The 25,648-nt window shown below is 36.4% G+C and overlaps 1 protein-coding gene across 5 annotated transcripts; it reads left to right on the forward strand.

Annotated features, from left to right (window-relative positions):
• Positions 1 to 805: 805 nt before the first annotated feature.
• Positions 806 to 22,054, forward strand: pla2g4ab (phospholipase A2, group IVAb (cytosolic, calcium-dependent)). Of its 5 annotated transcripts, none has more exons than XM_058756162.1 (19): positions 894 to 955; positions 2,019 to 2,114; positions 2,917 to 3,047; positions 4,021 to 4,102; positions 4,296 to 4,444; positions 4,980 to 5,093; positions 5,325 to 5,362; positions 5,486 to 5,630; positions 12,842 to 12,978; positions 13,076 to 13,298; positions 13,415 to 13,529; positions 16,682 to 16,819; positions 17,557 to 17,646; positions 18,156 to 18,221; positions 18,581 to 18,778; positions 18,866 to 19,050; positions 19,237 to 19,426; positions 19,771 to 19,928; positions 20,206 to 22,053. In XM_058756162.1, the coding sequence occupies exons 3-19, from the start codon at positions 3,021 to 3,023 to the stop codon at positions 20,341 to 20,343; spliced, it is 2,193 nt and encodes a 730-aa protein (XP_058612145.1). In that variant the 5' UTR covers positions 894 to 955; positions 2,019 to 2,114; positions 2,917 to 3,020; the 3' UTR covers positions 20,344 to 22,053. The 5 variants fall into 5 exon arrangements, with proteins under 5 accessions (XP_058612144.1, XP_058612146.1, XP_058612145.1 ...); XM_058756164.1 differs by lacking the exon at positions 894 to 955 and adding an exon at positions 1,459 to 1,675; XM_058756163.1 differs by lacking the exon at positions 2,019 to 2,114 and having other exon boundaries at positions 823 to 955.
• The last annotated feature ends 3,594 nt before the right edge of the window (positions 22,055 to 25,648 follow it).

The following is a 25,648-nucleotide window of genomic DNA, read 5'->3' on the forward strand; positions in this document are numbered from 1 at the left end:
TGTAAATCAATTTTATTTAATTTTTTTTTAATTCGAGTCAAATTCTGAAATTAAATACATTTAGATCTTTTCTTTCTATTTTTCGTGGGACGCCTATGTGGTGGTTTAATCCCGAGATTGTAAAAAAAAGGGGAAAAGTCTCATTCAATTAAATTTAAAAGGATAAAAAGGGTAAAGGTTAAAATGTTACCACGAGTCGATTGGAATACACTTTTTATTCACTCTTAAAACACAAAAGCAATACTGTTTAATGATAAGAAAGCAATACTATTTTAAACATTCAATCCATATTAAATAATCATCGTTAAATACATAAAATTTTTTGAAACCAACATGAATAGGCTACACAGGTTACATTTATATAAACGTAACATATGTGTTTTGAACGAGCCTTTTTAAAGATTTATTTTTTATTTTTTATTTTTTTATCATTAATCTTTATAATCCTCGTTTTCTGCGATCACCTGTTTAGATTCATATCGCATAAGAAACTGCCACCTTGTGGCAGAAATGAATGACTCAACCGCACAGTATAGGTCCGCTAGCAAGACAAACCTGTTTTCCTCTTCATCTCTGCTGACTGTTACCTCGGGAGATTGTCAATCATAAAGAAAACATTTGAAACATATAGAAAAAAAGACATTTGGCTTTGTAGCTTTTTCAATCTGTATAATAATGCTTTATAGTGCTTTATAAAAGTGCTTTTTATAGCCCATATAACACATTTAAAGTACTGTACAGTCAAGTAAAGTGTAATCTGCCAGCAATATGAAAAGCAATGCACACAGAGCAGGACAAGGGACGATACTGCTAGACGAAGATGAGACTTTATCATCATAGGAAGCTTGTTGTAGTACCTCCTTTTTTTCCGCTGATAGAAGCGCACTCTCTGCATAGAAGACGACGGATTTTTTCCCCCCCTAGATTTCTGGCTTGGTGTGCACTCCAGCCCAGGGTGAGATGAAAGGTTAATTACTCAGTCTGTTAGTTGTTTACTGCAGGTACGATTTTCGTTCATACATCTCACGTCACGTGAAAATAGCATTGTGAAGCTCGGGGAAAACGTCAGCTCTGTAACAGTTTAAGGGCAACTACATGTTTTAAAAAGTTTCCATTAGTTTCAGAATACGCTGTATAAATGTCAAAAGCACATCTCCGTTCATCTAGGACTTTGGAGTTAAACTACAGGACAGCTGCAGCCTGCAGTAGTGTTGTGATACATAGGCCATATAACGGCACTGTTGACAGATGATCGATCTGTCTCAGATCTTCAGTGTTGAGAATTGCCCTGCAATCGAATAAACCGCTTCTTAGCTAAATCTGAATGTAGATCATGTGCGAGATCGGAGTGTAGCGCGTTGTAGTTTTAGTAATTAAAAAAAACGGATTTGGTGGCAGAGTTTCATTTCACAAAAACGTTTATTAATAACATCCTACTTCAATAAAATAGATCAGTATGTATGTATATGTATCATATATTGACCGTTAATGAGAGTTTCGAGGAACTATCTTATTGATTTGGTTTGTCTTAATGTGTTTTTGTCGTGTCTACGTGACCATGTCCATTCTGCAGTGAAGAGAACGCGCTCTGGCTCAGTGTGAAAATTACACGCACTGATGAGTATCAAAAGCGTCAGTGCATCACTCAAGGTCCAGTCAGGTCAACGACTGCTGTGTATTCGTGCTTTTGTGCCTATGTTTGTATGGATGGGCTGGTTTAGCTAATCAGAGAACCTGACATTCTCCGTTACGCAATTTTAGCTTCCGGATTGCACAATATTAACTCGATAATACATGCAATTTTAATGCTGACTTATAAACACATGCTTACAGTGATTTTTATATAGCCTAACTGTTGTCGTAGTCATTGCAGTTAACCAGTGTAGCTACATGTTACTTTGTGCTCAGTGCGTGTCAGAATGCAGCTCAGACTGTGGAAGTCAGACTTTTAACAGTTTCATCAGTTGATTCACTGCACACTTCCCGTTTTTAATATGCTTATTTTGTCTTCGTTTCAGTCCATCTGTAAAGCCTATCACTATTCCTTCCTTACTCATACACAACACGCACACACACTTGCATCAATGCCCTGCTCATTTGGTTCTTAGTGTAAGGTAAGGCAGATTAAATTTAAACATTTTTGTTGCTATTTAGAATTTGTAATCATTCTTTACAATCCTAACCATGTCTTTAGTAAATATAGTGTTAATTGTATTAGAATAATTATGTCATGTATGTGTGAGTGTTCTTTAGTCTTTGTGTGTTGCATCTTCTTTGTGTGAGTGTATAACCCCAAACCTCTCTTTCCATGTAATTTCATTTTAGTTTTGTCCCTATTCACATAATTAAAAATGCATTTTCATTGTTCATTTGATGTAAAATAATTCTCTAATTTAAGCAAAGAAACAAATCTCTAAAACAATTCTCTAAAAACAAAGAACTCAAAATAAAACAAATTGATTATTAAAAACAAGATATATAACAGAGTTTTGGTAATTTCTAGTGCTGTCAAATGATTAATCGCGATTAATCACATCCCAAATAAAGTTTTGTTTACATTATATATGTATATGTACTGTGTATATTTATGTATATATAAATACACACACATACAGTATATATTTTGAAAATATTTGCATTTATTTATTCATACTCTTATATTATATATAAATATATTTAATATATACGTAATATATACTGGCATGTGTTTGTATTTATATATACACATGATAAATATACACAGTATACACACATATAATATGTAAACTATGTAAAAATGTAAAAAACTTTTATTTTGGATGCGATTAATCACAATTAATCATTTGACAGCACTAGTAATTTCACAGTAAAGTATCCCTGTCATTGAAAAATAGCTCTATTCATTTTATTTTTATTTATTTATATATTTTTTTTCAGTGCATTTAGATATCCAGTGGCATAGACACCTTCTCTGGGAGCAAAGTTCTTTGAGGAATTCTGGATAACTGGCCAGTTTTGTCTAATTTAATGGTGAAGGCACCATGTCTTTCACAGATCATCACATCTTTGTAAGTAGAAAAAAATCTCAGATTTATGCATAAAAATAGCAGTAAAGCCTAAAACAGTAGAGTGTGGCTTTCAAGGTGGTAAGCCAAAACATAAGGCAGTTTGTCAGCACAGATGGTTTAAGAAAACCACTATTTTGGTTTTCCAAGAACTTCTTGTTTTTTTGTTAAGTTTACACGAATGCTGATGTGCATCAGTGGGGATGCCCTGATATAACATTCATAGCCTTTTTTGGACAGGTTTTTTTTGCTCTAGATTGGCCAATGTTGGTTTACAAGTAAAGAGCAAAATTATGTGGACACATTATGTAAACAGAGAAACTATATGCTACTAGCTATACATCAAACTTTGTTTTATGAAGTCAGGCTTCACATAAATTCTCTTAAATATCAAGTTTAAGGGAAATATTTTATGCTTCTGGCTAACCACCTCAAAGTGACAATATATTGGTGTAAAAAATATGTCTTTGTCTCTTTTATTGGCACTTCTGTTTCCCCCTAAATTTAGAGTTAGATGTAAAGATTGCGCATGACTCAGGAGAAATCCAAAATAAACAGTCTTTAATTCAAACTTAAACTCAGAAGAACTCACAACCACAAACACATCAACTAAAGATAATACAGGACAAAGAAACTCAGGAGAACACAGGGCTTAAATGAACAGAGACCAAAGAGATAATTAATCAGACACAGGTGGAAACGAATGAACTAATCAGGGAACACAAGAAAACTAGGTCAAGACAAGTAGAACAGAAAACAAACTGAAAACACCCCAAAACACACTGAACATGTGACAAAGATAGAAATACATTCAAATTTTAAAAGGTAAAAACTGTAATTATTAAGTCCATGAAATATTTTTCTGTATACACTTATCAATGATGATAAAGATTATTATTAGTAGTTTAATTTTAGTAGAAGGGGATGCACTGGCAGCAGTAATGGTGGTAAGCTGAGTGTTCTGTGTATTTTTTAGGTTGAACAGCAAATCTCACACAAACTCATAGTGAAAGTGTTGCGAGCTGAAAATGTCACCAAGGGACCTCTTGGAGACCTGTGTGAGTACTTATTTTCTATAATTTTTAAATATGAAGTTTAGGTACTTCCAGAACAGGCATTGTACTTCACACAGCATAATGCATTGCCTTCATCAGTTTTAAGCTACTAAACTCTAAGGAATGAGACTTGATTTGGGTATTTTACAGAATAAATCATGATTGCATATAACAAACTAACTAAACATGCTTGCAGTGGATACCCCTGACCCATATGTGGAGTTGTTCATCCCCACTTCCCCAGAGAGCAGAAAGAAAACACGACATATAGACAACAACATCAATCCAGAGTGGAATGAGACATTTGAATTCATCCTCGACCCCAACCAAAACGACGTGCTTAAGGTAAAGAGAAACAAAATTAATTTCTGTTCCTAATCCAAACTTAGTTAGCTCTTCTTCAACATTACAGTCACTATAATAATGTAATTTGCTATTCACTACACAACAGAGAAGCAGAAATGATTATAAAAGGTGCAAAAGTACGTTATTTCTGGCCCACTAGTTGCACCAGATGGGTTTCCAAACAGGTTTGCCTTTGTTTACTATTGTTGAAAATATGTAGTTTACTGTAGCTTTAAACTCATGGTATGTCAGGTTACCGCCCCAAAAAAAACAGACCAATGTTATAAACCTCAAAATGTCTCTGCTTATTTAATTGGGATAGGAGAATGTTTTTTAACACTGAATAAATTACACACTTCCTGATTGCAGTACATTGACCTATCATGTTGCTTTAATAAGGCCTTGCTATTTACTCAATGTAGTAATTTGAGCCTTTCTTCAATTCTTTTGTTGATCAGGTTTTTGGAAAGCACTGTTCTTAGTAGTGTACGTACGTACGCACATCAATGATATGGTTTCTGTCTCTTCTTTCCAGCTGACATTAATGGATGCTAACTATGTTGTGGACGAAATGTTGGGTATGGCTTCATATGACATCTCTAAACTTGAAGTTGGACAAACAGTACTGGTGTCATTTCTTATAGGAAAAGTAAGTTTTATCTATTTGAGAAGCACTTTCTTTTTAAGAAAGTTTTTAAAAGGAAAATCAATCCTGTCATTTACTTTTGTAGTACAATAGCTTATATATAGATTATTATATTGTCAATGTAAGAACTCTCCTCTTCTGCTGTTGTCACATTTGTTTCTTTTTTTCTTCTCTCCCTGCCTTCTTCTGTCTTCAATCTGGATTGTGGTAATGTCTGTTATTGTCGTTTCACAGATGACCAAAGTATACTTGGAGCTTTCCTTGGAGGAGTGGTATGTATAATCACAATGAACAAAACTGGCTTCTGTGAGTTGTGAACAATAATATATAACTTTTATAGTTGAAGCACCACAAATCTGATCTTTTTTTTTTCTTCTCTTTTTCACTGTTCTCAGCTCAGCAATAGATCTGAGATTCAATCTGGATCTGTGCCCTAAAGAAAAGCTATATAGACAACACCGGCACGACAGAGTCATGCTGGGCATCAAGAAATTGTTGCACATGGAGGAACCTTCCTCCCTCCCTTCCTCTCCTCATGAGGTACCACTCATTCATTGACTGCTTCCTCCACTGGTCATGAAGGCTCATACAACCCAAATTCTGGAAATGTTGGGACATTTTTTTTTTTTTAAATTTGAATAAAATGAAAACAAAGAATTTCAAATCGCATGAGCCAATTTTTTATTCACAATAGAACATAGATAACAAATTTTTAAACAGAAATTTGACAATTTTATGCACAAAATGAGCTCTTTTCATATTTGATGCCTGCTATAGGTCTCAAAATAGTTGGGACGGGGGCATGTTTACATGTAGTATCTCCTCTTTTTTTTTTTAAAAAACGGTTTGAAGACGTCTGGGCAGAGTTTTGGTGTTGGAATTTGGTCCCATTCTTGCCTGATATAGGTTTCCAGCTGCTGAAGAGTTCGTGGTCATCTTTGATGTATTTTTTAGTGACGCGCCAAATGTTCTCTATAGGTGAAAGATCTGGACTGCAGTCAGGCCAATTCAGCACCCCCGGACTCTTCTACTACGAAGCCATGCTGTTGTAATAGCTGCAGTATGTGGTTTTGCATTGTCCTTCTAAAATACACAAGGCAGTGTTTCCCATACATTGATTTATTTGTGGCGCCCCGCCACCATATCAAAACTGACCACCACATATTTTTTTTCAGAAAGCTTTGACTTGGTAGAATAAATGAGAACTGCATGTTTCAAAATCGAAACACGGTGCGGGTGTTTTGATATCACTATGTTTCTGAAGGAAACCGACTGTCTTCAGAAAATTTTGGATGTCTTTTTCATTTCATCTTGCATGTAATGTTTGAAAAAGCAGTGTTTGTGAGCGGAGCGCTGCTTTGTGTACAGCGTTAGGCCCCAGTTCTGAAAACGCGAGGCGCACCCCACTGCCTTTTTTTGGTGACTTTTAATAAAAGAGCAGTGCGCTGCATTTTTTTTATGTTGCTAGGCAACCACCGAATCAACTCTCCTGTCAGTCTAATCAAAGGATTATAGCACGAGCGCTCTAAAACTGACACATTAGCAAAAACCTTAAATACAGCTCCGGGTGAGCCGCGACAGACACCAAAAGTTTCTCCTGCATCATTGTAGTCTCCGGACTTTCTAAGCAACGGATAAACTTTCGTTACCACAACGGAAGGCCCGCCTCTCCTTTCATTCGATTGGACAATGGAAAAAAACGCGATGACGTAGGGCGCTTTTCCGCTCAGACTTTTTTTTTTTTTCGACTTCAGGCGTTCCTGCAAAAACGCAAGGCTCAGCAGGCGGTGAAAACGCGAGGCGCCAGGGGCACATAAACAGTGCGGGGAAACACTTTACCGGGGAAAGCGCTATTTCTCCGCGCTCTAAAAGCGCCTCCTGCTGGCAGAGAATGAATTTGCATTTATGCCGCCACAAATAGAGTCCAAGTCTGTGGGAAACACTGCAAGGCCTTCCCTGAAATAGACGTTGTTTGGACTGGAGGGGAGCAGATGTTGCTGTAAAACCTTTATATACCTTTCAGCAGTCATAGTGCCTTCCAAAACATGCATGCTGTCCATACCGAATGCACTTATGCACCCCCATACCATCAGAGATGCTGGCTCTCTAAGACATCCCTTTTATAGCTAATCATGTTACAGACCTGATGTCAATTAACTTAATTAGTTGCTAGATGTTCTCCCAGCTGAATCTTTTAAAAAATGTCTTGCTCAGCCCTTTGTTGCCCCATGCCAACTTTGAGACCTATAGCAGGCATCAAATTTGAAATGAGCTCATTTAGTGGATAAAAGTGTAAAATTTCTCAGTTTAAACATTTATGTTCTATTGTGAATAAATATTGGCTCGTGATTTGAGTCTTTTAGTTTTCATTTCATTCAAATTTAAAAAACGTCCCAACATTCAACAAACCGGAATTCAGGTTGTATTTGGAATTAGACTGATTCTAGTTTACTGTGATGTTCTTTTGTCACAGCCACTGTTCTTGCGAGCAAGAGGGGTGTGGTTTCATGAAAAATAGTACAGAGTGTGTTTGCTGCAGATGTAGTATTGGCTCAATGTGAAAATGGACTTAATCTATGACATAATCTATAAATGGACATATCTAAAGAGGAAATGTTAGTTGAGACCTGTCTCATAGGGCTTGTGTATTACAGGATGATTTCATAATCAATAAATAAATAAATGAACCATAGGCGGGAAATGACAAAAGTTAAACTACTTTTGTGCATTTAAAGGATTAGTTCAGTTCCAGAATAAAAATTTTGTGATAATTTACTCACCCCTAAATCATCCAAGATGTTGAGGAAAACAGTACAGGATTTTTCTCCATATAGTGCACTTCAATAGGAGCCAACGGGTTGAAGGTCCAAATTGTTTCAATGCAGCTTCAAAAAGGGCTCTACACAATCCTAGCCGAGGAATAAGGGTCTTATCTAGCAAAACAATCAGTCAGGGAGATAGCACAGTCTAGGCAAAAGTTCAAGGAGACTGCTACTTAAAAACCCTAAGCAGGGGAGCAATCACCGAGCTGGCACATAGCTATCCTCAGGTAATCATATTCTTAGTATAAGGGAAACCGGTCAATTTAGCTCAAATGGAATCATTTATGATTTTATAGGGAATTTGAACAAAATCACTGTTTTGCGGCTGATCACTGAGTCGGCCAGCGATTCACTGAACAACATCAACTCTGCACTGGATATTAAAATCCAAAATATAGTGAAAAGATTATAGCTTAAGATTGCTGCTGTCACTCCAGTTCTTAAAAAGCATGGTCTCGAACCATCTTCCCTAAGTAGCTATAGGCCTATTTCTAACTTATCCTTTCTCTCTAAGATATTAGAAAAAGTTGTTGCCTCCCAGTTACAGACCTACTTAACTGAACACAACCTCTATGAGCCCTTCCAGTCTGGTTTTCGCCCATTGCACAGTACGGAAACAGCCCTGGTTAAGGTTATCAATGATCTTCTTTTAGCTTCTGATTCTGGTGCTCTTAGCACTCTCCTTCTATTAGACCTCAGCTCAGCTTTTGACACTGTTTCTCATGAGATACTCCTTTCACGACTTTCAGAAATTGGAATTACTGGCACAGCCCTTGATTGGTTTTCCTCCTATTTGACTGGGAGGCAACAATTTGTTATATACCAGAATCACAGATCATCTACCAAATTCATCAGCTCTGGTGTACCTCAGGGTTCTGTTTTGGGCCCTCTCCTCTTCACCATTTATATGCTACCTATTGGACAAATAATTAAGCAATATGGGTTTAACTTCCACTGCTACGCAGATGACATTCAGATTTATTTTAGTACACCTTCCACTTCAGTGTTTCCTCCGCCTTCATTAACAAATTGCATCAAGGAACTCAAGCTTTGGCTAGAGGCAAGTTACCTTAGATTTAACTCTAATAAAACTGAGCTAATTCTGATTGGCTCTAAAGCTGTTGTGTCAAAGCATTCTAGTCAACTGCTGGATCTGGATGGTGATCTGATTATGCCCTCCACTAAAGTTTGCAATCTTGGTGTTCTCATTGATTCTACTCTTTCATTCAACGATCATATTGGTAAAGTGGTTAAGACAGCTTTTTCCATCTACGTAATATCTCGTATTCGATCCTCTCTCAGTCAGCAAGATGTTGAAACTGTTATACATGCCTTTGTTACATCCCAATTAGATTATTGTAATTCACTTTTTTGTGGCATCTCAGCTAATAATATCAAACGACTACAGTATGTTCAAAACTCTGCTGCTCGCTTGATTACTCACACTAGAAAGAACGATCACATTGCCCCTATCCTTTATCATCTTCATTGGCTCCCGGTTTCCTTGCGTATAAACTTCAAAATACTAATTCTCACTTATAAAGCCCACCATAACATTGCTCCTCCTTATTTATCTGATCTACTTCTGCCATATGTTCCTGCCCGTTCATTAAGATCTTCTAGTGAGGGATTGTTAGTCACCCCTAAATTTCGTCTGGTGACAATGGGAGCTAGGGCCTTCAGTGTTGTTGCTCCCAGATTGTGGAATGCTCTTCCCAAACCATCCGTCAGGCATCCTCCCTTCTCTCCTTTAAAACCTCTTAAAAAAACATTTTTTTTCTGACTATTACTCTTCACGTCATTGACTGTGAACTGTACCCTGTTATGGATGTTTCTCATCATTCTTTCTGTTTGTAATCTAATCTTGTAAGTGGTTTCTGTATATTACTCAGGGTTGTTTTTTTTTTTTTGTGTATTGATGTCTATTGTCTCTGTTCCTTAAGCCTGATTTGTAAAGCGACCTTGAGTGCTAGAAAGGCGCTATATAAATAAAAATTATTATTAATTATTATTAAAACACTATTAAATAGCACAGTCACAAGATCGGCAGTTTAAGACATTAACTTGTAAGCACAAAACACAAGATACTTCTCTTTTCAATATAAATAAGACTTTATTGGATAAACCTAAGACATGTAAACTAATCTAACACACGCATTCACATATTCACACAAGTTGCAGAAAGAGAGAAAGTGAGTAAAGGATGCGTTTAAGAGAATGAAAATGTGAAATCCCAAGTTTATAGCAATATGTGCAATTGCATGGATCTGAAAAACCATCAATCACTTATTTAACCCTCGCATTGAGTTTCTCAATGAGGCTAAAATTTATATTAAATGCCCCAGCTCAGCAAGAATCTGGAGGTTACTCACGTTGCCTTTGTGTTAAGGGATTCCCTTTTGTCATAGTTCTTGCAGGAAAGGGGGTTTCCTGAGGTTGCTGATTGGCTGACAGTCCAGTGGTCGTTCGTAGTGAAGTCTTGGGAAGCCAATGGTTGGGCGTTGGCTGACGAATGGTTTCGGAGTCAGTTGCTAGTTGAAGTTTGAAGTGGGTGCAGTTGGAGCTGGACTTTGCGGCAAACTTAGAACACGAAACTCAACGGAAAGAAAATAAACTAAAGTAAAATAATAAAGGGATGTAACGAGACTAGGTGGTTTTTCTTCTCATCGTGGTTAAGTAGCAGCTGGCGTGCAGGCCGAAGCACGCTGGAATGGCGCTCAAAGAACACCGAAATTGATGACAAAATGCTAGAAGAGAGGCTAGACTAAAAAGCATGGTTTGATGGTCCTGAGTCCTGACCTGAGCATGGTCCTGAGTTTTTAACCGGGCTTTTGGACACATCCCAAAATGGTGTCTTGACCAATGAGATATTATCTTAGCTCGGGGTGTTGCTCCGTTTCTCCTCCCAATCCATAAATCAACATGTTATCTGGTCAGTCACATGGTCCAAACTTTCCCGCTCTTGGAGAGTATAAGTTTGGACATGATTTCTATAACCAGAATATGATACATTTGACAAAGAATTGATTAATAGAAAAGTTTAAAGCGTGAATTTTCAAACTCATATATACCAAACATGAATATGAACCCTTGAACTATTCAATAGTTATTAAAAAGACACACACAATGAGTGATTAGGACATGATAGTCAAATGTGTGGGTTACATACATATGGAGTTATGCATAGAAATCATTAGTTACTCTTAAGTCTTTTAAAATGATTTTAGGTGCATATGGAAAAGGCAGTTTCTGTGCCATTCTTTGGATGTGAGAATATGTTCTGTGAACAAAGGTCAAAAAGGGTTTAGAAGGAATTTCAGTCTGGTCTTTATCCTGCTGGTTGGGTTGGGATGGGGGGAGTCACACCTTGTTAGCATAAATATGATTTTATGAAAGCATTACCAGTGTTACTTGGTATGCTTTTTATGTTCTTAAAGACACAGTGTAACAGAATTAGTGGTCAGTCCTTTCTTCTATGCTGTGACGCACGTGACCTGAAACAGATTATCAAAAAGAAAAATGTAGTGTGGGGTCTTGGTTAGGGATGTGCATCAGCGATCACGTACTCGATTACTTGGCCGTGACAGCGATGATCGATCATGAAAACGATGATCGTGGGGGGAAAAAAAATTCTGATTGGTTATAGCAGCATTTTGGGCGGCACCCTGGGCTCTGATTGTTTAGCTTGCAACAGAATGGGGTTCAAAGTATAGACATGAGAAGAGAGAGAAGCTTGGCTTTGAAGTCACATAGTGATGTCTGGGTTAGTTACATACACCTCTGATTAATCTAATAGGATTGTGTTGGGATGTTAACATATATTTACATGCAGCTGAATGCACTGCATATTACCAGTATTTATTTTCATGCTCAAATGCAATGCCCGATATTGACTGAGTTATTTGAGACGGACATATTGCTTTTAGATGTTTCTTTTTTTTAAAAATACCGATCCTATAATAATGCAACAGTAATGTTTTTACTTCGTATGGATTCGAAAACATTCAGGCAATTTTAGGAATCACTTGATAATGTAGATGAAAATATAGCACAAATCTGACATAAACATTAATGACATAAGTATTATAATGAGAACTTTATAGAATGTGAAATCTATAGTAAATCCTGTCCTTGCCCGTGTTTCAGCGCGCTGTTTAAAGCGCATCACGGCGGGAGCACACACACACACACACACACACACACACTCTCTCTCTCTCTCTCTCTGTCACACACTATAGCGCGTAACTTAAAGTTCACTGGAATTTCATGAACATAGCATTTTAATGAGAACTTTATAGGATGTGAAATCTTTAGTAAATAGTCATTAAAAAAAAAGAAGTCATTTTTATTTTTAACATTCATTTTCATAACGGCCATTACGGCCATGCCCCGCGTCCGATTACTCGATTAATCGTTTTTTTTTAAACCTACAGATGATCGAAATAAGAAATTGCCAAAAATGCCCATCCCTAGTCTTGGTTCAGTCCCTCAGAGATTGCAGCCGATTGCAAGAAAAGGGCGCTGTTTAAATGATGTCCAGTATATGTCACCAGAGGGGAGTCTGTTGTTTCACTGGAAAAGTCATATTATGACTTATTTTAATTATAAATGTCAAAAAGTGAAAAAAGGAAAAGAATCCATGGATAAATCCTTCATAATCATATCTATAACTGACTTTAAATGCTTCCCAAGGTCATGCAGAAGTGGAGTAATTTAACTCCACATTAAAACATTTTGATTACTTTTGAATTAACTTTAGACAAGTTTTGTATTTTCAGTAACTCTGCAATGATGTGAATATAGCATAAAGTACTGATATCCAAGTTGAAGACAATTTTTTTTTACTGAATTTTTTAGCTCACTACCCCATTGTTAGTATTTTGGTAGCATTCTACTTTGTTACTAATATTTGTGTTTACTTGCATGCAGGTTCCAGTGATTGCTGTGCTGGGCTCAGGGGGAGGTTTCAGGGCAATGGTTGGGTTTTCAGGGGTTATGAAGGCTTTGTATGAGTCTGGAGTTCTGGACTGTGTCACATATATCGCTGGCCTATCTGGATCCACTTGGTATGAGGACATTTAACTAAGCTTTTTTTATCTTTGCATATTCGTCTTTTCACTTCGTACTCAAATAAATGCTCATTTGCTGTTGTTTGTCTCACAGGTACATGTCCGCTTTGTACTCCCACCCAGAGTTCCCCACTAAGGGTCCAGCGCAGATTAACCAGGAGCTGAAGAATCGTGTGAGCAGTAACCCTCTCCGACTACTCCTTCCCAAACACATCACTAACTACGTACATGCCCTCTGGAGCAAGAAGGCCACAGGGCAGCCTGTTACCTTTACAGATATCTTCGGGATGTTGATAGGCGAGACGCTCATTCCCTCTGTAAGTATCTGATGTTTTGAAGGGGTTTCTTTGTTCTTGCATTTCACTTATTCAGAAATACGCAATGCTCATCTGGCAATACAAAGACTCCATTTCTCCTTCTGCTTTCTCAATAGAGGATGGACACCAAGTTGAGTGAGTTGCAGGAAAAGATAAATGAAGCACAGGCTCCTCTACCCTTGTTCACCTGCCTGCATGTAAAACCAGATGTCTCTGAGCTTAAGTTTGCAGGTGAAAAGAGGTTTACTTTTCTGTGGGTTTTTTTTAGAGGTCGACCGATAGTGGATTTTACCGATACCGATAGCTAGGTTGGACCACACTGGCCGATACCGATTAATCAACCGATAGTTTTCAAAATGGATACTGAAAGAGAGCTAGTGCTTTACTATTTTTTTTTAAAAAGCAGCAACAGTACTGAACCATACTTTGTAAATGACTAAAAATATTAATATTATTTACTATATTGATCATTAAAGTTATTTCATAGTTTGCTAATGTTAAAGAAAATGTAAAATTTAAAAATGTAGCCTATTAGTAGCTAATAGTGAATGCTGAAATGAACACACTCTAACAAGGAACAATATCTACAGTTTTCATTATGCTACGACTGGACTCTTATTGTTAAGTGTTACCATTTAATTTCAACAGTCATGCTTAAAGTGTGTGAATACACATACAATATCCATATGCATGTAATTTTAATGCCATGGCCTTGTGTAGGTATTTAAAGATGGCCATCTTTATTTGCTTCTATTTTTTAACACTTGATAATTATCTAATCCAAAAAAAAAAAAAAAAAAGTTAGTCACACACCGGGCAAAAGCGCAGCGCTGCGTCTAGGAGTCAAGTCAAGTCAAGTCACCTTTATTTATATAGCGCTTTTAACAATACAGATTGTGTCAAAGCACTTAACAGCATCAAATTAGAGGATAGAGTGTCAGTAATGTATAATGATAAGATTAAACACTCAATTTTCAGTTAAAGGCATTTCATTATTGAATTCAGAGATGTCATTGTCTAGCTCAGTTTAGTTTAAATATTATCTGTGCAATCAAATCGGCGATAATCGCTAGAAATTAAGTGTCCCCAACTGAGCAAGCCAGAGGCGACAGCAGCAAGGAGAACTCAGAGGTATTACACACACGCACACCTGATGCTTTGCGTTTAAATCAAGTGGCGGTCTAAAACAATTTATTTAATCACCAAACGGACATAAGTTTGCTTCGAGAATGAACAATGTGGCATAAATGAGTTTGAAGTTCGGTGTTTAAAAAAAACCCAGAGCAAGCGGAAAGAGAACGCGCGATCTGCATTACAGCTCTCTATATGAAGCATACAGACTTTATTAGAGCCACAGAAAGACAAACGTTTCGCTGAAAAATGCACAATACATAATTTATAGCATAGGGTGAAGTCATTATGTACATTCACAATGATTTGGGACAAATATAATGTAATTTAATAGAAAACTATGTGAATGGCGCTCTGTTCCGCGGCAGGCTTTTCTGTCGGCTGTATTTAAATGTCGAGTCTGGAGTTTCCCGCTCTGTGCAACGCACAGTGTCACGTGTCAAAATAAACAACACATGCTGTCAGTGATTTCCAGCAGACCCTTCTCAGTCACTCCAGCAACGGTTGAGAACCGGAAAACTATCGGCATGGATTTTTGCCGATAACCGATAGTAGGGGCAATCAACTATCGGTGCCGATTAAACGGCAAAACCGATGAATCGGTCGACCTCTAGTTTTTTTAAACACTATTGATCAATTAAAAAATGGGTCTTTCTTAATATAACAATTTTAACATGTATTTTAGAATTTCTTATTTAGTATCTGTGCGTGCATATTTGTGTTGAAATGTCTGCAATTACAATTTCAAGAGTAGGTTATTATTTTCTTTGACATCAAAAATCCATTTTCATTGTGCCAACTAATTGTGTAGGGTAATATTATACCTTGGAAAATATACAAAAACCATTATCAGCTACATTGTTGTCAGTGTGCTTACTGAATGAATGAAGGGGGATGTCATTTATAGTAGTCTGACTTGTTGAACTGCCTGGGGAGAACCCAATTGCGTCAGCAGATTAGTGTAAGAATGTGAACATGTAAAATTTCTTTTTTTAGTTCAAAGAATACTTGTATTGTTCTTCCAAATCCCTGAAGTGCCACACGTTTAGTTGTTTAAAGGTTTGTCTGTCAGTCTGTAATTGAATATAGGCCATAAACACTCTCCTAATTGTGTTGGAATTGACTGAACAGGTCATGCCTCGTGAGCTGTTGGCAGTTCTTTCTGGTTTGAGAAGTAAAGAATGGAAACATTTTCTATAGACCTTAAGTAAATAAATTAATCTTACCTAAGAGCAGATTTACATCACAAGTGAGCAGATTTTAATGCATATGACTGTTTTAATAGAACATAAATAGACCTTTTTATTATTAGCAGTTTTTTCAGACGTCACACCTGTCACAGGTGTACATGCATCAGTGCAGCTGGAATACATGCAGCTGAATGAAAGCAACTATTCCCAGCAGGCACAAAACAGGCGCACAACGTCATAAGACGTTGATATTTGGTAAAATTTTGGTCACGACGTCGGATGACCAAAATTCAATGTAAATTCAACGTCTAATGTCAATGTTAAATTGATGTTCAATACCGACGTCAGCTGACGTTGAGATTTTGATGTTTTTAGGTTGTGCAACCAAAATCCAACGTTAAGTCAACATCAAATTGACGTCAACCCGATTTTCATTTTCAACCAAAATGCAACGTCTGTCCGACGTCATGTCAACCTGACGTTACATAGATGTCTGTTGCCTGCTGGGTTCAGACACTGAGACATTTAAGGGAATCACCCTCACGTCACGTGTCATTTAGGTACTAAAATAATCCTAGGAGACAGAAAGACATCCGAACCACTCCTACATCCACAATAGACTAAAACTGTGGTAACTGACAATACCTCAGACTTTGACTAGTAATTTTTGTCTGAAAAAGCGTCAGTCAATTTTCTTCAGGCCCACTCACACAAAATGGCTTTTGTGTTTTGACTTTTGAGCATTTCGTTTAGTTGATTCATGCATCTGCCTTTGTCAAAAGTGACATGCATTATCAACATTCTCGGGAAGCTGAATTCTGAAACACTGCTTTCGCACATTGGCAGAAACTATTTGAAATATGCTATTTGTCATTATGTGTCTTGGAACCTAGTGTTGTCTGTTGTCCAAAATTATATTTCACCTCTATGTAATTAGGCCTCCTGTTATTTTTGTAATTGTTACGGTTTATTTGTTGTCATGGGCATGTTTTGCAGATTTCTTTTGGTTGTGAATACATTTCTATTGTGGTTGTGTTTTGATTGGCGTGTTTTAACTGACAGATTGGGTGGAGTTCAGTCCGTATGAGATCGGAATGGCTAAATATGGAACCTTCATGACCCCTGACCTTTTTGGAAGCAAGTTCTTCAGGGGTAATGTGGTCAAGAAGCATGAAGAGAACCCTCTTCACTTCCTCATGGGTACGGAGTCTTCTTTGTTTTCTGGATTTCTCTTAGTAGTAAGTGGAGAATCATGAGAAGAAACTGAAATTGTCAGTGTTCTTATGGAAATAGTGACACCATATAGTTGGAATCTTCACTGTCAGAGTCAAATATCACCTGATTTAAGGGTGTTGGTTCAGTCATTTACAATAATCTCATCCTTACTGTATTGTAATGCAAGAAAAATTAGTGTTGTAATTCAATCGCGCACACTCAATTTATGACTGTGACCATAAAGAAACATTCTTTGAAAGGCGTACTGCCTAGATAAAGTTTCACAGCAGATTTAAAGTTTATTTTTACAACACTGACGTGAAGATCTGCAATGGTATTTGTTTTCTACTGTTTTTGACTCTATATAACCTTTAGCAAAAAGTATTTTTACAATTTTATAACCTTGAAGAATAAAGATGAACATTAAATCGATTTTAAAATAAAGGCTAGATCATATCTCATCCTAATATGAACAAGAAATTGTTTTGAAAAGAAAACAACCTAAATCCTATTCTTAGGACCATTAGGTTAAATTAAATAGTCAAGTACATTTGTAATGCACAATTGTAAGTAACCTACACAAATCAGTAGTATTTTAATTTATATTTTTATACATTCAAATGTATGTATATGTTTACTTTTGATTTTGGGGTGAAATATGGTCAAATAATAAAACCATGTTTTAGTATGTGGGATACAGTGTGTTTGTAAATGTTGGACAGGTGTGTGGGGCAGTGCCTTCTCCATCCTGTTCAACAGAATTTTGGGATTCAATGATGTGCCCAACGGCAGTACCATGGAGGAAGAACTAGGTACGATCACCAGCTTTTTTACGGATCCAAGAACAGTTTTACATTGCCTTTCTACACTTTTTAATGAAAACACATCTGTTTTCATCTGCATGCCACACAAATTTCTATAGATTTGTATAGAATGTAAATGTCCTTCATTCACAAAGTTCTACATATTCTCCTTTCCTTGTGTGTTATATGCATGGTCATGTGTTAATAATGTTCATGTTGTGACAGAGTAGCAGTAGAGGAAGAATATGTTGCAGAATGATGGTGCCTTGTGTGTTTGCATGTCTGACAGTAAGATGGTATGAAACTGTGATGTTATCAGACAGCTAAACCATTGTGCGGTTACTAATGAACTTGTGCTTAAATAAAGCAACAGTTGTGAAGCCCACATTACATGCAAACATCCTGGTACACACACCCATACTGGGATGATCTGAGAGATTGTGATATTCTCAGGCAGACATCTGTCAGAGCTGGTTTACAGTGTCGTTTTGATGCTTGTTTGCAAATTTATTCCACAGAACAGATCAAACCGGAACACATTGTTGGAGAAGATAGTCTAGATAATGATGAAGACTCGCATAAAGGTGAGATTTTACAACATCTACACTACACAGTAAGTAGCTTGGCACAAACATTTTCAAACATTTTAATGCCATGAACCCCCAAAATGAGGAACTTTTTCCAAAAATATAAAGGCAGGTACATATTTGCATGTATAAAACCAGATTTCTACCAAGGAAAAATAAAAAATAGTTTATGTATAAAATATTACAATAATAAATGTCAAATTTATATGTATTAAATCATTTTATGTATGCATGTATGAATTGTATTGTAAAAAATTTCAGTGAGCTTTCTATTTTTCTGGATCCCACAGCGACCCATTAAAATATCAGTGCAAATCCTTAAATATAATGATTTTGGTTTTGTCTTACACCTGCAGAGGACGAATATAAGGCCAGCTGGATGCAGCGCATGGCTAGCTCTCTCTTCAGTGACTCAGTTCTTTTTAAAACAAGAGAAGGCAGAGCAGGAAAAGTACACAACTTCATGTTGGGCTTAAACCTCAACAATGATGTGCCATTTTCCACTTTCACTGAGACCGCCAGTCCCATGGAGGATGAGGTTGATGCAGTCACAGGTAAGAGTTTGTGTTTGTTATGGTCATTTAAGTTTACTGAAAGTGTTGCCTTATATCTTGTTCTTGTCTAATTTTGGATGCTTTCAGACCCATTTGAGTTTGACCGTATCTATGAGCCGTTAGACGTAAAGAGCAAGAAAATTCACGTGGTGGACAGTGGCTTGACCTTTAACCTGCCTTATCCACTGATTCTAAGACCTCAGAGAGGTGTTGACCTCATTATCTCCTTCGACTTTTCTGCCCGACCGAGTGACTCTAGTCCTCCATTTAAGGTTAGTACTCAGGCTAATCAATTCAACATGTTAATTTAGTGTCATCAATTTTTAATAAACAAAGAAAGAAAAAAACAAGCAATTATCTGTATATCAATGTAGCATAAAGAACCTTGTACATGCACAGACAATGTGTATGATATGTATGCACAGACATAGGTTTTGTAAATGATTGTTCCTTTGTAGGAACTTCTGCTAGCTGAGAAATGGGCACGAATGAACAAACTTCCATTTCCCAAGATCGACCCAAAGGTGTTTGATCGGGAGGGGATGAAGGAGTGTTATGTATTTAAGCCCAAACAAGGAGAAAAGAACTGCCCTACTATTATCCATTTTGTCATGGTCAATATTGAATTCAGGACGTTCAAAGCTCCAGGTGTGTGTTCTTTGTTTGTGTTTGTGTTTGTGTTTGCGTCTGTGTACTTGGGGATCTTTTTTTTTTTTTTTTTAATGAAATAGTCAGCTTTGCATATGCAGATTTATAGTCAATTCCGACAAATTCAGGGAATTTGTCCTGTGGTTTTTTTTTTTTTTTTTTTTACATTTGTTTGTGTAGTGAGGATTGTGTTTGACTCTTTAATGAGCTGGCTGATTTACATTCCTGTTTGTAATGCATGAAGTGGGCATGATTCAATACAGTATGAATCTTATGCTTTGAAAAGTTGATTTGGATGTTTTAATAATGAGATGTTTTATACAAAAGTGTGGTGTATTTTAAAGGTGTTCCACGTCAGACGGACAAAGAGAGAGAATTTGCAGACTTTGACATCTTTGATGACCCAGAGACACCCTACTCAACCTTCAATTTTCAATATTCCAATCAAGCCTTCACCCAGCTACATGATCTTATGGAATTCAACACGCTTAACAACATAGCGGTCAGTCCAGCTCAGATACGTTCTGATTTGTTTTGTTTTTTATATTAACATTCCACTTAATTTAGATTGATGGTACTACTTTGTTCTCACAGTTTCAATGGGAAACAATATTTTAAAGAATAATGTTTGTAATGTATTACAGTTAGGTGTAGCTGATATAATTTTTGTGTGGGTTTGTTTGAATCAGTTTCTGAATTCTCAATGTTTCTTTTGCTTCATGTTTAGGCTTGTTTATGCAAGTCAAGTTTTTAAATCCTTTATCACCATTATTATCTAGGTCATCAAAGAAGGGATAAAGGACAGTATCTTGTATAGGAAGGAGACTCCATCTCGCTGCTCTGCCTCTCTTTCTCTCAGTCAAGTACAAAACAAAAAACACCTGAAGAGGGTGTCCAAAGGACAAGCATGCCAATAAGTATGCAGAGTATGATGGCATTCTAGCCACAGGAAGTTTACAGATGTCACACATCTTATCATGGAAACACTTTTTTTTCAACTGAAAACCAACTCCACAAACTGTGAAACCAGATGATCTGGTTTGGTTCCCAGAACATTCTCATGTAGCCTTTTAATAATAAAAAGAGAAGTGGTGAGTGACAATGAAATTACCATTTACAGTCTAATTGTTGACATTAGGTTGTGCAAGTGAATTAGTTTTTCTAGAAATTTCTGTGTTAACTTCTATTAAGATACATAATGTCTATTTAAAGTGCAGCGAGATTTACTTGTCGTTAGTTCACCCAAAAAGACATTTTTGTTATCATTTACTCACCCTTATGTAGTACTTTTTCTAATTCTTCTGCGGAGCATAAAAAAATATTTTGAAGGCCATTGGGGTCCAAAAAACATTGATCTGCATTGTATAGACAAACAAACACTTTTCTAAACATATTCTTTGATGCTCTACAAAAGTCAGGTTTGGAACAACATGTGGGTGAGCAAATGACAACAGAAGTTTTATTTTTGGTTGAACTGTCCTATTCAATATAAAATTATCCTTTGATAATAATCAAATCAATCCCAAGGATGTGACCAAAAGCACCTTTGGGCTTTTGGTGTGCTTGTTTATGTTTTTGGCAACTGCTAAAACAACATCATATGAGTCCTGATTTATGTTTTATGAACTGAGGGAGTGCCTCAACAAAAGAGCACAAAACACCTGTACCTGAGGTACAAAACAAAACATGAAACCATGGCAATGTCACCGCTATCCTGCTTTAGTCAGTTGAACGGGTGTTTATTTTAAGTTATTGCTTAGATGCAAAGAGAGTTTTTATTTTGAGCTGTGTCATTTCCCTTTACCCTTAACCACTATTGTCCATTAGTATCTGAGTGAAAGGGAAAAGAAAAGTAGTTAATCCTCAAACCAACACTTCGATATCAGGATGACATTATGCACCTTTTTCACACAGTACAATGGTAGATCATGACACTGATTTCATAAAATTGACTCCACTATACCTGCTGCACTGTGAAGTTGGTAGATGATATAAACTCATGGAACAGGAATGGCGGTTTAAGATGTAAATGTCCTGCTCTGTCTTACTATAGTGTATTTGAACCTTTTTGCCCCTTTTTTGGGATTATCTTGGGATTTATTGACAAGGTAATCAGCAGTTTGTACATGAAGACTCACTAAGTAGTCATTTAGTATTTATTTGTATAACCATGAATTCTTATGTTAAAAGTGTATGTTTTATTACAACGCATTTGGTATGCATTGTTTACACTTAATATAACATCTTAAGATGGTGATGGAATAATAAATCAGGCTTTAAATATATGAACAATTTTATTATTTTATTTTTTTTGTCCTTATATTGCATTTCAATATCACATTAGCCAAAACCAACATGTTTTGAGACAACATACCTTTGCAAAGGGTTAAGGCATTATTATGTCCTATACAAGAGGATGTGTTTTTAGTTACATTTTAAGCTATATGTTAGAAAAACATCTGAATACTTCAGCAGATTCACATATTCTCAGCACTGATCTACTTTAGTCCCATCTTTCATGATCACTTAAAATCATTCAAAACATACCATAGTAGTAATATTAATGTTCCAATACGTATATGGGCCATTCTACAGAATTGGTTCAAAGTCAGATTTGGAAAAAGTTTAAGGCAACCAGCTTCAGCAGATTTTTGAGTTTTCTCAACCTATTATTGTAGGAGGTTTTGAGTTCTCTCAACTTTTTGTTGTATAAACTTAAAACAAGTTGAGAAAACTCAAAAATCTGCTAAAGCTGGTTGCCTTAAACATTTAAGTTCTCTCAACTTTTGATTTTTTACAGCACTGAAAAAAAAAAAAAATAAAAAGTTGGGCAAACTTAAAACGTTTAAGGCAACCAGCTTTAGCAGATTTTTGAGTTTTCTCAACTTGTTTTAAGTTTATACAACAAAAAGTTGAGAGAACTCAAAAATCTTCTGAAGCTGCTTGCCTTAAACTTTTAAGTTTCCTCAACTTTTTTTTTTTTTTTTTTTACAGTGTTCTTACTGCATAACTCTCAAGGTTTTATTAAGTAAGCATATGTTGTACAACTGAAACCACAGTATATCAGTGTTACAACCATTTTCCCTTCTACACTTCCCAAAAAGCACTTCAGCACACTGTTATAGTGACAATTAGGCCAATAAGAGTTATGGGTCTCTGCAGTCAGAGAACTAAATTAACCAATCTAATGATTGTATGTCTGATAAACTCCATCTGAAAGGTTCCACTGTTCCACACACTCTTAAAATTCTCAAATAATATGTGAGAATCTATTATACACTCCACCACACAAAAATCTGCATTCTCATCTTGAGTTGTACCATGAGTCAATGAAAGTGTTGACATAAATCAATAGCGAGGCAATTAAAACAGCAGATGACCAAACTTTTATAGCCTAACAGACATAGAAACGTGTAGATAAACTGAAGGTTGTTTATATGGACTCATGATGTTTTCTTTTAATGAGAAACGTCATAAGGAATGCCTTGTGTTTATGTATGTCACAGGAGGTCAGCGGTTTGTAATAAGTATGAACCTCCCATTTTAAACATCTGCTGCCTACACTGATGTTATTGCATCACAAACACATTACGTCCTTGAGTCACCTGCACTGAATATAACAGGATTCTAAAACAGACACAACAATTCACTGAATTCCTGGTGTCTTTGAGATTAGTCCTAGTATACGGATGAGTGAGTCTTCGAAAGCTATTTAACCTTTTGTGTGCTGTCCAAAACAACATTGGATAAAGTTTTAACCCTTGGTCTGGGGTAAAAAAAAAAGCTCCTGGGAAAAAAATTCCTGGGACAAATTGTTCCAGGTAATTTCGGTGCAAAAGCGGCTATAGAGTCTGGGAATGTGTCGTCACAGCGGCAATGCATTCTGGGAATTTAGGTCACGGGAGTTACAGCGGAGACTGAGTGGTAGTGAATGTAGACGTTTTATATTATTTAATGTTTATATTATTCTACTTAAGATCGCGTTGCAGTGGTTAAGGCTTATTGTATCATCAATTGCCATATCTCTTTGTCAGTGGAATCTTTCTGCCTCCAGCTAAGCCCCGCCCACAGAAAAACGTCACATTGTTTACTAACAGAAAAAGGTGCTGCGTCCCAATTCGCATACTATCCGTCCTAAATAGTATTCTAAAATAGAATTAGTATGTCCCAAATCACAGTATGTTTAAAAAAGTATGCCAAAGATTCCCGGATGGTCTACTACTTCCGGTTAGAATTCGAAGTACAGATCGAATATTGCCCACAACACATTGCGCAGCGGACGAGGAATCGATCAGAACTACAAACACGCATAAAACGTGTTAAAAAACTACAAACATGGCGGATATGCGAGACCAGTGATAAATAATCAATGTCTAACCTGATTAAAAAATATTAATTTAAAGTTATCCACGTTATATTTCATCTGCAGCAACACTGTGAACTTTTATAACGATACATTTGGTCATTAACTTTTAAAGGCATCATTATGCAAACACATGAGCAGAGTTCTCGGCGTGAAAGACCCGCGATGTGCTGCTTTATTTCTCTCCAGTAGAGTAGGAAATCAAATTAAGCGAAATGTGGATGATGTTAACTGTGATAAGATGATTAACAGGGCAGTTTAAACAGTGACAGGATGCAGTAACTAAGCAACAGAATGTCCGTTAAAGAGGCAGTTATGACGAAGTAGTATGTCCCAAAGCCTGCCTACTATTCTGCTACATACTCAAAAGTATGTACTTTTTCTTCACAAAAAGAGTACATACTTTTAGGGCATAGTATAAGTAGGCGAATTGGGACGCAGCAAGGGTCTATAGAACATTTCTTGATTTCAACGGCTATTCGGCTGTTTAAGGAAGTGACGTCTTTGGTCCTCGGACGTTTCCGGTTAATGTTCGAGCGCATTCAAAACAATGGCGGTAGCCGCTTGATACACAGTAGGATTGCGATAATTTATTTAATCCTGCTGTTTAAATTGTCAAAATTAAAATTGAGATCCTTGTTGGTTGGGTGCTCCCTCTGGGCTGGAACTAACATTCATTTATAAATAATCGGAAATTAAAGGGCTAGCAATACAATTAACTCCATAGCGGAAAGTTTGGGATCATTTGTTCGTACAATGGTTGACATCAGTCCTATGTTTGGTTAAACTGAAGCTAGACAAACAGTGTCACTTACGTACTTATCATGGTTTGTCGCCAAGATGTCCGGGGAGCTGATTAGTTGACATTTCACTTGCATTGCTGGGTCAGTCTGTATATCTATGCAAATATTCTTCTCCATATTTATTTGTATAGCGCTTTTCACAATACATATAGTTTCACTGCAGTTTTACAGAACATGCATGTATATTACAACGCTATATGAATGCTAATAAATAATCACTACACGCCATTATTACTGATTTTATTCGTTTTAAAGCGTGCTTAGTTTGGTTAAGTTTGTTGCTGTGGAACAGTGCGAGAAATAATTTGAATGCTCTATGCCATCATGTTGTCACAAATAAGATGAATGCTCATTTGCACTGCCGACTGTTGTTTACATTATCAATGTTTACATTAACATTTTGCACCGTATGTCTAATTGTAATATGCAATCACTTCCACTGCACTTTTACACCTTGTTTATAGTAATAGCCATCTGTATATATATTATATTGATAGTACATATCACCTGTAAATTCTGTTTATAGTAATAGCCATCTGTATATTTATTCACTATACATATTCACCTGTAAATTCTGTTTATATTAATAACCATCTTTCTATATATATTTATACATATATTCAGTACATATCCTTGTCCTGCACTTATTCAACCATTGTATATCCTGCACTTGCTGCTATTGCACTTCTGGTTAGACCTAAACTGCATTTCGTTGCCCTGTACCTGTACTTGGTAATGACAATAAAGTTGAATCTAATCTAATCTAACATGTATTCAGCAACGATTTTAAATTGATTAAAAAAGTGATAGTAAGGACATACTGTTAGGAAAGATTTCTATATTTTGAAAATCCCTGCCAGGATTCAATCAATCAATTCTGTATAAAGCATCACAGGTTCCAGAAAAATATTAAGCAGCACAATTTTTTCCAACACTGACAATAACCAAATATCAAATCTGCACATAAGAATGATCTCTGAAGGATCATGTGACAAGACGAGTAAAGGCTGATGAAAATTTAGCTTTGCATCACAGAAATAAATATAAAGAATATTA

Source organism: Onychostoma macrolepis, chromosome 20 (assembly GCF_012432095.1).
Source record: "Onychostoma macrolepis isolate SWU-2019 chromosome 20, ASM1243209v1, whole genome shotgun sequence".
Lineage (NCBI taxonomy): Eukaryota > Metazoa > Chordata > Actinopteri > Cypriniformes > Cyprinidae > Onychostoma > Onychostoma macrolepis.